This window comes from Sardina pilchardus, chromosome 20, assembly GCF_963854185.1.
Source record: "Sardina pilchardus chromosome 20, fSarPil1.1, whole genome shotgun sequence".
Lineage (NCBI taxonomy): Eukaryota > Metazoa > Chordata > Actinopteri > Clupeiformes > Clupeidae > Sardina > Sardina pilchardus.
In genome coordinates, this window is record NC_085013.1 from 24595729 (window position 1) to 24608344 (window position 12616).

The 12616-nt window shown below is 43.7% G+C and overlaps 1 protein-coding gene across 1 annotated transcript in view; it reads left to right on the plus strand.

Moving 5' to 3' along the window:
- Positions 1-12616, plus strand: part of snap25b (synaptosome associated protein 25b) — a 34308-nt gene that overhangs the window by 18732 nt on the left and 2960 nt on the right. The window contains exons 3-6 of the mRNA XM_062523675.1: positions 866-907; positions 4195-4243; positions 8667-8781; positions 12482-12598. Of these exons, the coding sequence (XP_062379659.1) occupies positions 866-907; positions 4195-4243; positions 8667-8781; positions 12482-12598 (323 nt within the window). The remainder of the gene's footprint in view (positions 1-865; positions 908-4194; positions 4244-8666; positions 8782-12481; positions 12599-12616) is intronic.

Genomic DNA, 12616 nt, shown 5'->3' on the forward strand with positions numbered 1-12616 from the left:
TTCATTTTCAATGGAGAGTCGGCGTTACCGGCGTCAAAAGCGTTCTGGGGGTGAGCGTGGCTTCATGAGCGTCACGGGCGTCAAAAAAAAGTTGAGCCTCAGTTAACTTTATGTTAATGAGCTATGACACGGTTCGGCGTCAACTAATCAGAATGTCAAACTCGCAGGATTGCTGCTTGTGGTTTGTTCGAATGTTTCACGTCGTGGCTTTGACGCTTTCAGCGCTGAACTGGATTGAGCGTCGCGCTATGAGCTTCACCGGCGACGGTTTCGGTCTGAATGCACAGTTAGATTCTCAACCGCACAGACATAGCTCTTCCCTGTCAGATCACTCTCCGCACAGTATCTAACCTATGATATACTGCCAAGGCTAAAAATATCCCCTGTGTAAAGAAGACTGTTTTCTTTGGCAGTTATTTTGCCACAATTTCCACAACAGCACTGATTACCTGATGAGCCTGTTTTGACATGTGATCATATTTTCTCAGATAATTAGTGGTAATTAACTGTGTTAAACCAATAAGTGAAACATTTGGCAAGATGCGTGGATATTTACTTTTTTCAGAGCAAATATGTCTCTCGCCTGCCAAAACACTTCTCTTACAAGGTCATTCAGCCTGTCAAATTAGCCTCGTTGCTGTTGTCGTGTAAGTGCCCAGAGCTGAACGGAATGAGGTATGGCGGTATCTAGGTGAACGTAAGAACATACGTTTAGATTCTTCCATTCCTTGTTAAAACTCTCCCAGAGGGTGTCGGCCCTCTGTGATGTGCAGCTGTGCAGTTTCCTGGCTGTCCATCTTTCTCTTGTCTTTCTTTTTTATTTACCTTTCTGTTCTTAACTCTCTATTTCTCTTCCTCCCTACAGTCACTGGAGAGTACCCGGCGTATGCTTCAGCTGGTGGAGGAGGTAAGACCACAGCTACACCCACGACAGCAACATTACAACAAACACAACCACACTACAACACAACATTACAGCCACGACAAATAACAACAGCCACAACCACAGACAACAAACAACAACAACAACGCAACAGCTACAACCACAGACAACAAACAACAACACAACAGCCACAACCACAGACAACAGTAACACAACAGCTACAGCCAGAGCTGGGTTTTGGATTACTTTCTTAATTGCAGTGTCTCTGTAGCAAATTCACATAAATCACAAAAACCACATACACAAAACTTACAAAACGTGCACAAAAGCAGGCAGTAGCATGTTGGCAACAAACATCAACACTGCACTGTTGAAAAGTGCATGAGTAGTGTTTTGATGGACAGATACATCGAGAAGCGTAAAATAAATCACAGCTCAGCTAAGTGATGCTATCTCTGCTGCTCTGCGCAAGCGAGGTCATCCCTCGTCACACCACTGGGCTGTCTCAACATGGAGCGTTTATGAATATTACATTTCAGTAACACTTCACTTAAACATCCATAAAGAATTATACACACATTCACAAAGGGTTATAAAGTATTCATAATGCCTCATAAAATGTGACATCAGTCTATATAAACTCCTTACACATAGTAATGGCAGCACTCATAAATGGTTAAGATGGTATAATGTAAACCCTGTCAAACAAACAAAAAAAGAAAACACTTCTTGATAATGGCAACGGTTTTCTTTGTCTCATCAAATGCTCATCATGAAAGCCTCTGTGCCTGCTCACAGTTGTTGCAATTCAGTCTGTAATTTGCCAATCAAACATCATTTGTTCTACTGCGATTTCTTAGATGGAGCTTTGGTGTTGCAAATGTTGCCCTCACGCTGTTCGTTCCTATTACAACATTTCGCCATGAAATAATTAGAATAGTAATAATTCCCAGCCACACGAAACTTGAACTCGAGCGTAAGAATGCTGTAAATTTAGCTCCGCAGATTAGCTTCTTTCTGTCGAGAGCAGGGTGCTGCTGCAGGCGTCTCTCTGAAACTCCGAGCGCGGCGATTAATGTGCGAGTGAAAGCCACAGGTCTGTCAGCAGTCTCTGTTTAAAAGGGGGGCTTAGCGTAGCACGCCGCAGAGAGCGCTGCGGAATCGCGGGATTGAGGCGCTAGACGCTGATCAGGCCCTGTCATCTAAAGACCCTGTCAGTGCTGCCTTCCCAGAAGGCCGCAGGGCAGTCTCAGTTGCTCGGGGTGACGGGGCCGCTGTCACAGGGGGAAATTGCCTTCTCTGTTCTTCAAGCACTTCATTTAGCTCTGCCCACTTCCTTTATCACCATCATCTCTCTTCTCTCTCTTCCCCTCTCTCTCTCTCTCTCTCTCTCTCTTTCTCTCTGTCTGTGTGTCTGTGACAATTTTTCTCTTTCTCTCTCTCCCCCCTCTCTCCCTCTTTCTGTGTGTCTGTGACAATATCTCCTTCTCTCACTCTCTCTCTCTCTATCATCCCCCTTGTCTTTCTCCCTTTCTCTTCTCTTTCCTCCTTTCACTTTCTTCCTTTTATCTCTCTCTCTCTCTCTCTCTCTCTCCCTCTCTTTTTCCCTGTCCATTTCTTCTCACATACACACACATACAGTCACATGCAGTATCTCTTACCCACACACACACGCACATACCGTACTCACATAGTTTAAAGAGTTGACCGGGAGAGATTGCTAGGCTCATCTCCAGTATTTATAGAAGGGTTGAGGTGCAGACATTGTGCAGGTCTTTTGCCCCTGATGTTAAAATCAATAGTGATTCTCCACAGCTTTTGTCCTCTGTTAATGATAGCAAAGCACTCCCTGGCCTCACTCAAGCAAGGTGATTTACGCCCGCTTAGACCTAATGGGGACTGAGCAGGAGAGGCATTACCCATAATGCAGAGCGTGGAGTGAGTGTTGTAGGAGGACATCCATTAAATGCAGCATATGATGAAATGGGTGGAGTAGCATTGGAATGAGTTGATGGAGTGCCTTGTGTCTAATTTCAAGCTTCAGAGTCATCAAAGTCATCGAAGTCAAAAGGATGTGAAAGAAACGGTTTCCTCTGAAACAGAATACTCTGAAAAACGTGAAATTGAGTGTTAGGGAAATCAAAGGTGTTGTAATAACATGGCTGTTAAAGAACCTATATGTTCCATAGGCTGTGCTTTACATTCACAGCTGGTTACTTTGAAGGACTCCTGTCCAGTCCAGATCCGTTAAATAGTGTGACCACTGCAAAGCTTTTATGACTTGCTGTTGAGCGCTCGCATGATTGATGTTGGTGGTCATGCTGCATGTGGGCCGTTTTAATTTAATTTGCAGCTAAAGGTCAGATATGTTTAATTGTGTTTTCTCTGTCTGGGAGTAGTGATTAGCTTATTCACCTTCCGCCCCATCATACAAAGCATTAACCCCCGTGGAACATAAATGGAATGAATAGTTAATGGCTTGAGTGTAGTCAGTGCTGAATATTTGAATCTGTAGTGTGTGTGGGGGGTTGAACTCTGCATGTTGATAGGTGCCTTAGGCGGGAAAAACAGTGCCGGGGAAAGTAAATGATATAATTACGAAAACACGCAACAGACACAGAAGACAAGCTCTATGTAATGTCAGCTTTCCATCACATGTGTGGAGGACAAATGAGAAAGCTTTTGTAGACGTGTGTTTAGCCTTTTTAAAACTGTGGCGGCTAGGTAGCCTACCCTGTACTTGCCCACGTTAATCCATCCTGCCTGATGGTTGCGTTTCATCAAAGCCTGCCGTTCCATCTGGTGGAAATAATGAAACAGTGAGGGATTGTGTGCGGCAAATGAGGATCATCTGCTTTATTTAGGTCAATAGAACCTTATTGCACCCAGCGCAACAGCGGCAGCCATATTTCACATACATGCTCTGGAGGCATCCGTGTGCTGCACACGCCGCACGGTCGGAACATGTGAACAGCCACAGAGAAAGCAGCACGTCTCGCTATGAGCGCTATAGCACTAGCTAGCTCACCGTATGGTGCCTACCACCCCCCACCACATGTCCTACATTCACTAAAGAAATGAAAAGTCACAAATAGCCTTCACTACTTTGGACTTAACTGTCTGTGTCTGACTTTTACTGTTATGTGTTCTGTTCTGTGAATCCTGTGGACGATCATCCGTTCTGATCTCTGATCTCTCTGCATTCTTGTCTTTCTCCTCGTTCTCTTTTTGTTGTCCTCCTTTCTTTGTCCTTCCCTGCGTTGTCTCCTCTTCCTCGGCCACTGCCTCTGCCGCTGCGTCTGGTGGACTAGAGTAAAGATGCCGGAATCAGAACTCTGGTTATGCTCGATGAGCAAGGAGGTGAGTCTCAACGGCCATGAGGGGGTGGTGATGATGATGTCATTACAGCTTAGTAGAGTTCTAAAGGCATAGAGCACAGAGAGGGTCATATATAATACCACAGGTATAATATTACAGGTGAATAAACATTTAAGCTTCCATAAATGCACATTTAGGGGTTGGGACAGCAAAATACAAGCCATAATTATGTTATAAATCAAGTTATACCACTGCTTGGTCAAATTTCCTATTGTGATGCGCTATTTGGAACGTGCATTATTTTTCGATATACCGCACAGCTATGAAGTAGTTCCCTTCTTTTGGGATTATTACACTTGAATATTAATTCGCCAATGTGAATGTAACGGTAAAAACAGCAACATTGTATCTAAGACAGCGGTAATATAAACGAAAATGATAGTAGCAGTGGTATAAGCGGGATAATCAACTCTGCGCCGTGCGTTTCTGGGAAAATAATGCACTTATCGAAGTGTAAAGTCCCTTCCGCCTGCGGCGTCGGGTCCTTATTACCACTTCGAACGTGCATTATTTTCCTAGAAACGCACGGCGCGCGTCGTTATGATATGTGCATTGATCTTAAGGTACATACACCTCCTAGACCATAGAGATATTATACTTGCAGTGTACTTTTATTTGGTCTTTTTGCCATCTTAAAGACCTGCTGACCTGGCCATAGATGGTTTTAAAGTCAGCTTGGGGTTTGACTCATAAGTAAAGTGTGGAGTGAGTGAGTGTGTGTGTGTGTGTGTGTGTGTGTGTGTGTGTGTGTGTGTGTGTGTGTGTGTGTGTGTGTGTGTGTGTGTGTGTGTGTGTGTGCACATGTGTGTGTATGCGCGTGTGCGGGTGTGTGTTTAAGGGGGGGCGATCAGTTTTGCTAGTAATGAATTTTCCACAAGCTTAAGAATGGATCTCTCCATAATCCCTTTGGTTAAGGATTCACACTCTCAAAATCAATTTGTAACAGAGATAAAAATAAATAAATAAATAAATAAAAACACACACACACACACCATGAAAAAGCCAGGAGGAGAGAAAATGAAAGAGAAATTCCTGTATACTGTGTCATCATCTGACGAGTTGTTGGTGATCTCTCGAGGGCTGAAAATTAACTCTACCCATCTGCTCTCCTCAGCCGATAATGCACATCTAGATTGAAATGAGTGGATTCTTGTGTGCGTAGAGGGGGATCTTAATTAGCTTATCAGTCCAACGTAAAGCTGGCCCCTTCGCTTCCTAAAAAAAATGATGTCTCCTGTTCCTCTCTCGGCCCCAGTGCAATCAATTTCCAGATTCAGATTACCTCAGCATCCTGTTATCCAGAATTCCCAAGACGTTACCCACCAACCCACTCCCAACACACACACACACACACACACACACACACACACACACACACTCACACACACATGCACACACACATGCACACACACTTCAATCAGCGGGACCCTACCTCTCATCTAGCACAATTGAATACTTCCAGGAAAAACATAAGAAGAAAAGGATCACGTTCCAGTGCCTTTGATTAATGATTAATGGTTTTATTTATCTGATCTTTTGACTTTTCAGTTTTTGAGAATCATTTTATATAGCAAATTGACGTTCTCCTCAGGGAGAATTAAAGTACAGTACATCACAATACATAGTAAATGATGTAGTGTATACCAACCAAATATTAGATCCTGTTATTAATGTCTCTGTTATTATTAGCCCTTGAAAGTATAGGAACAAAAAAGGAAAAAATCAAACAGGCATTCACGAGGGCAGCCTCTGTAGTGAGGCATCAGGCCCCTGCCTGATCCAAGCAGAAGCAGACAGAGCAGGGGGGAAGTGAGACATTAAGTGAGCGAGGGCTTACTGTCAGCCTGAGAGGAGATAAGATGGCCCTCCCTCCTTCTCCACTGACACGTTCCCTCTCCTCGCTAATCGCCTCTGTTCCTCAGGATTACCACCAAACACTAATTAGCCCTCGCGTTTGTTCTCGAAACGACACTTAGCCCAGAGTAGCACACACACACACACACACACACACACACACACACGACCACTCGACTGATGGATGATATCTCTGCCAGGTGCACAGACTGTGTCCAAACTAAATTACGATAAAGATTAAGATGAAGAAGAACGACTGACGGCTGAATTCTGATGGCATTTGACATTATTCCGAACTGCTTGAGTTACCATGAACGAACGGGTCGCTACTAGTGCCAACTTCCGCTCGAGCTGCCCTGAACAGGATTTGAACCCTGGCCACAGCGAGTTGGCAGCCTGGCAGCCAGGCAGCCAGCAGTACCGGCCACTCAGCTACGCAGTGCTTTTAAATGCCATCTTGTGCAGGATTATGACAGATGCCTTAATCCCAGTGTCTGTAGTTATGGCAGAGACGGTAGTGAGAGAAGCACTGGCTAATATTGAAGCTAAATGAAAGGTATAGGCCTACAGTAGGACTTACAGTAAAGGATTGCATTTCAACAATAAGCAGTTTATAAGGGAATTCAATCTTCATCACCTCGGTGTTTAGATACACCAATAAACCCACAAGCACAGCATCTTTATTAGAAAAAAATGCCTGTCTAGTATGCTTATCGAATTTCTTCCTTTTCTACAGTATGTAGCTGGCTAATAATGTGCATAATAATAGTGGTTTATAGTGTACATCAGTGTTCGGGTAGTCGAGACACTAATGCCTCGAGTTCGATAGCCAATAACAATTATGTACACTATAATTTCTGTTTATATTCAGTGGGCCACAAACACAGAGAAATGACAGGAACTTTGCAGTAATGCTATGATATCTGATTAGTGTTTTCACATTCAATAGTCAATAAACTGACATTTGTTTGCTTTAACTTCATTTCCTCCCTGTATTGTCCTTGGGATTATAAGAAGTTCAATAAATCATTTGAAATGCTTCATTTAGCCCCATGCTCATAGTTTTGAATTCCCTAAACACCTAAGGTGTCCATTCACCTGAGCCACCCACCATCAGAAGAATGCGTCCATGCATCCATGAATGCATGTACTGTAACGTCTGTCACTATGTCCTTAAACCTTTCAATCTTTCTTTATTCTTTATTCAGTTTTTGTCTATTTGTGTCTCTTTTTCTCAGTCCCCTTCCCCCAATTCGCATGCGCGTACACACACACACACACACACACACACACACACACACACACACACACACACACACACACACACACACACACACACACACACACACACACACACACACACATACGTTACTAAGCTGACCTCAATCCCACACCTTTGAACATAGCAGACTAGTGTGCTAGGGAGGAGGCTACAATTCCCATGAGTGTTGGTGCCTGTCATTTGCACATCTCCTGCAAGGCTCCGGGCCATGGGATGTACTGTAGCCTACTCACTACACAGCTCTGTCCCCTTTGCTTCCTAAAACAAAATCCAGGCAATCAAGGTCCAGATTCAAATTACAGACACACAGACACACACACACACACACACACACACACACACACACACACACACACACACACACACACACACACACACACACACACACACACACACACACACACACACACACACACACACACACACACACACAGATTGTATGCCCATGTCCATGTTGGCTTGGTGGCAGGCCTTTACTCTGATGCCAACTGGTTATCGTAATGCCTGGCATGGTCTGACACATCCGAAGCCTGGGTGTGGACCATATGCTGTCTTATGTTATTTCTCTAATAATACCACAGGATGGATGTATTTGATTTATGTTTACATTTTTATTTATAGTTTATATTAGTTTGTTTGTTTTAGTTGCTGGATATAAGTGTAAGATATAAGTATCACTATAGTGAGATAGCACATTAAACTGCCAGAGTGTTCATGTTTTCCACACTTCCTCTTGATTACATTGCATGTTCTCCATCGTCATGTGTTATATCCAAACTAGCCATTTAGATGCTTTTACATTTCACAATTTTGTTTCCATTGCTTGTTTCATGTTTTTGTTTTCTTTGTTTTTGTCACAAAAGCAAAGCAGCTCATTTTCATCCTTATCATCCCCTTTGTCCTGACCAGAGCAACTTGATCGTATTGAGGGGGGCATGAACCAAATCAACAAAGACATGAAGGAGGCCGAGAAAAGTTTAAAAGATCCGGGGAAATGCTGTGGAATTATGGAAATGTGTCCTTGTAGCAAGTAGGTACTGGTCAAGGGTCCGCCAGCTCTTGGCCCCTGTGCTAGTGTCCAGTGTGTGTGTGTGTGTGTGTGTGTGTGTGTGTGTGTGTGTGTGAATAATTATTCCCTGTTCTTTGTCTCTTCTCCCTTGTTATTCTTCTCCTCCATCCCCCGTTCTCTTTTTAATTTGTGGTGGTTTTTTTTTTTTTTTTCATTTGCTTTTTTTTGGGGGGGCGATATTTTAACTAATGTTTAATCAGAGCAACTGGAGCGCATCGAGGAAGGGATGGACCAAATCAATAAGGACATGAAAGAAGCAGAAAAGAATTTGACGGATCTAGGCAATCTCTGTGGAGTATGCCCCTGCTGCAACAAGTAGGTGCTGCCTGCTTGCCTGCATGCCTGCATGCCTGTCTGCATGCCTGCCTGCTTGCCTGCCTGCTTGCCTTCCTGTTTGCCCGAAACCTCATGAGAAATCTGTGGTGGTCATGACCATCCATCCACAAAATAACCACCTCTGCTGCCGGCTATGGCACACTAAGCTACCCCATGCCGTAACAAGCCACAGCCCATCAGGCCATATCTTGCCATGCTATACCATACCAAGTCATGCCACACTACAGTATAAGACCATTCCATATATACCATGCTACAGTACGTTATACCAAGCTGTGCTACACTATATTCCAAGCACGCTACATCATGCTATATATACTACACTATACCAAGCCACACCACAACATGCTACTCTATACAGTACCAAGCCACACCACACCACAACATACTACACTATACCAAGCCACACCACAACATGCTACTCTATACAGTTTCAAGCCACACCACACCACACCACAACATGCTACACTATACCAAGCCACACCACACCTTAACATGCTACACTATAAAAAGTCACACCACAACATGCTACACTATACCAAGCCACACCACAACATGCTACACTATATCAAGCCACACCACACCTCAACATGCTACACTATAAAAAGCCACACCACAACATGCTCAACTATAAAAAGCCACACCACAACATGCCGTGCTACACTATATCAAGCCACACCACAACATGCTACACTATACCAAGCCATGCTACACCATGCCATGCTAAGCTATGCCAAAACCACACCATGGTATGCCAAGTCACACTAAGCCCATCTCATACCCAGCGAGCCATCTCAGACCATTCTTCCTCTTCCCTAACTCCCGTCTCGTGTTGCCTGTCTGGGCGTCAGTAATGGGTGTGTGGATGGAGGTGGATGTAGCAGGAGGCCAGTTAAACTGGTCCTCTGCCTTAGCAATAATGCATCTCCATCCCACCGCCTGCCCAGGCCAAGCCGTAGGCCTTTCCAACGTTGCCATTTGAACACATGCTGATTGCCATGCTTCAGTGGTCTCCTGACCGAGGCTGGGAATGCTTTAAATGTCAAACGACTTTGATGCAGGCAGCCGCAGCTTTGTAATAAAGGCAGGCCGCCTCCAATCCGTAGCTTGCAGTGACAAGGTAGTGACGTCATAGCATGTCACTTGAGCTTGAACCTGGTGCAATGGGAATGTTGGGAAATTAATGTTCTAAAGAATTTATGGGTTAATTGAATTCAACATGGAATTTTAGAACCTTGCATTGTTGCGGAACAGAATCTTTTGTTACAATGTTCAAAGCATTCTCCCCTTTAAACCGTTCCCGTGTTGAAGGGTTAAAAGGTTGGACACAAATCTAATCTGTTTGCTTCAGGCCACCGTGTCTGTGGTTCGATCTGACTTGCATGGGACTTCAGCTGTGCAGCCAACGTAATATTAAAAAGGGCGCATTAAATTGATAATGTGATTAATCGAAAGATGTCACCCCGTATTCATTCAAATACGGTAAAATGTGTGTGAGTTGTTTTGGAGAGTACAGCCTTGAAGGCAATGTGGGAAAATGTCAGGAAGCAGGCTGAAAGCACAAGAGCACAGCAATGAGCTTATAGATCTCATCTTTCTAAACAGCAACAAAAAATGCAAATGCCTGTTTTTCATTTTGAAACTATTGCATTTCTCGGGGGCCTTTGTGAAAACGGTGTTCACACAGAGAGCGTCGAGAGCTATTTCCACAAGTAGTGGTACGTGTTGAGTGGGAGAGCATAAAGAGGCATTTCATCTGACTGGTTCCTCTCGTCTGCTGTAGCATTAGGGATCACCTGGGTCCCATTTCAGTCAAGCCCACGACCACAGCTGCGTTTACAGAGTCATCCACCTGCGTCTTTCTCTCTCTCTCTCTCTCTCTCTCTCTCTCTCTCTCTTTCTCTTTCTCTCTGTCTGTCTATCTCTATCTATCTACACCCCTCCCCCCCCATCAACAGAAATTAGCATGAACCGGTAGTCACCACCAATTTCCTTTCGGCTCCAATTCACCTGAAAACCACACCATTCTCTAACGGCATATAAGCCGTTAATAAGCCCTTTAAAATGTCAAACACGGCCATGTAGGAGATGGGGTTTGGTGCGCAGTGAGCAGCTACCAAGAAAGCCGGTCACTTCTCTGACATGAGATCTACTGATGTGACGTCTTCCTTGGACTCCTGCAGTTCTTTCTCATAATGCATGTTTTCATGTTGCACATGTGTTGGAGCATGATTTGCATGGCTTCAGTATTCACCATTAACAGCATGTATGTTTCCAGAATTTCTCTGTGCAAATACTTGTCATGTTTGTATACACTGAAAGTAGAAGTTTTTTTTCTTCTCTTGAAAGACATCTGGCTCAAATAAAATATTAATGGTATTAGTAAACAAGGTCTGGTTTGGAGGTCATTTTAATTTGGAGCGCACATTTTCTAAATAGAAAGAGCTATGTGAGGGACATTTAATGAATTGTGTCAATTGCTATACGTACATCAATACACTTTTTTTTTAAAAAAATATGTTACCTTATTACATGTTGTCTCAGCTCCAATGTGTCCTGATGTATCAATGTATCATGACAGCAAAACTCCAAAAGGTTGTTGATGTTTGTATCAGACCAGACCTTTTTTGTAATGCCTGCTGGCATGGGCCGTTTGTTAAATGCTACTGTGCTTAATGCATGTGTTTGTATTTCGAGATGACTCATGTAATGTGACGATGCTGTTTTCTCCTCTCTGTTCTCAATACAACCAGCAGTGTATGTGTGCCCCTGTCATGCCCGACACCTCTTCCTGTCGTTCAGTGTGACATTTCCCCATCCTGTCCTGTTTATCTGTGTGTGCTCCTGTCTGCCTGTCCACCTGTCTGTCTGTCTATCTGTCTGTCTGTCTGTCAACCTGTCTGTCTGTCTTTGTCTTTGTCTTTGTATTCCATTGGTGGTCATTGTTTTATCTTGACCGTATTAGTTTCTCTTTTTCAGTGTATAATTGGTTTGTTTTGCTTACTTAAATATTCATGTTGGATTTCTTTCTTTGAGTGACTACTGGACTAAGTGGCTATGTTAAACTAAATCCACAAGCATATTTTGAGAAAAACAACGTATTCAGTGTGTGTGTGGGTAGCTTATACAAAAGCTGCCAGACTTGTGCAGTCTCTGACAGGTTAATGAACACTGTCTCCCCTCTCTATAAATGCTGTACAGTCACCCTTCTTTTGTATGCGATGCCTACCTGACCAAACACACCTACGTTGTAGGGAATAGGCAGTACTTTAGGTTATAATTACTGCTGTTAAGGTTGGGTGCTGTGCTGAATTAGGGTTATATATTTTCAACACACTGCACTGGAGCAGATTAAGTACACTGACAAGCTTTTTGAACAGTGAGTTAACTAAATCGTTTAGTTAATAGTTGTTCAGATGGCTTAAACCATTATTTTACCAATGCATGGTAAACAGTTAGCTGTTATTTTACAAATGCCAGGTCCAGTAGCCACTGCATTTTAATACAATACTGAGAAATCTCAATTCTCAGTTATGGGGAGGCTAGTAGTATTAGCATGCTAAATACTACTCTATGGCACTCCCATTCATCTTGATGTGAATCGGCTATTGCCTTGAGCTGTGTGTATGTGCGTGTGATGTGGAGCCTCTCACTCACTGTGCTCCTGTGTGTTTCGCAGGCTGAAGGATCGTGGTCAGTCCTGGGCCAACAACCAGGATGGCGTGGTGTCCAGTCAGCCTGCCCGCGTGATGGACGAGAGGGAGCAGATGGCCATCAGTGGCGGCTACATCCGCAGGTGAGTGGGAGCTGAAAA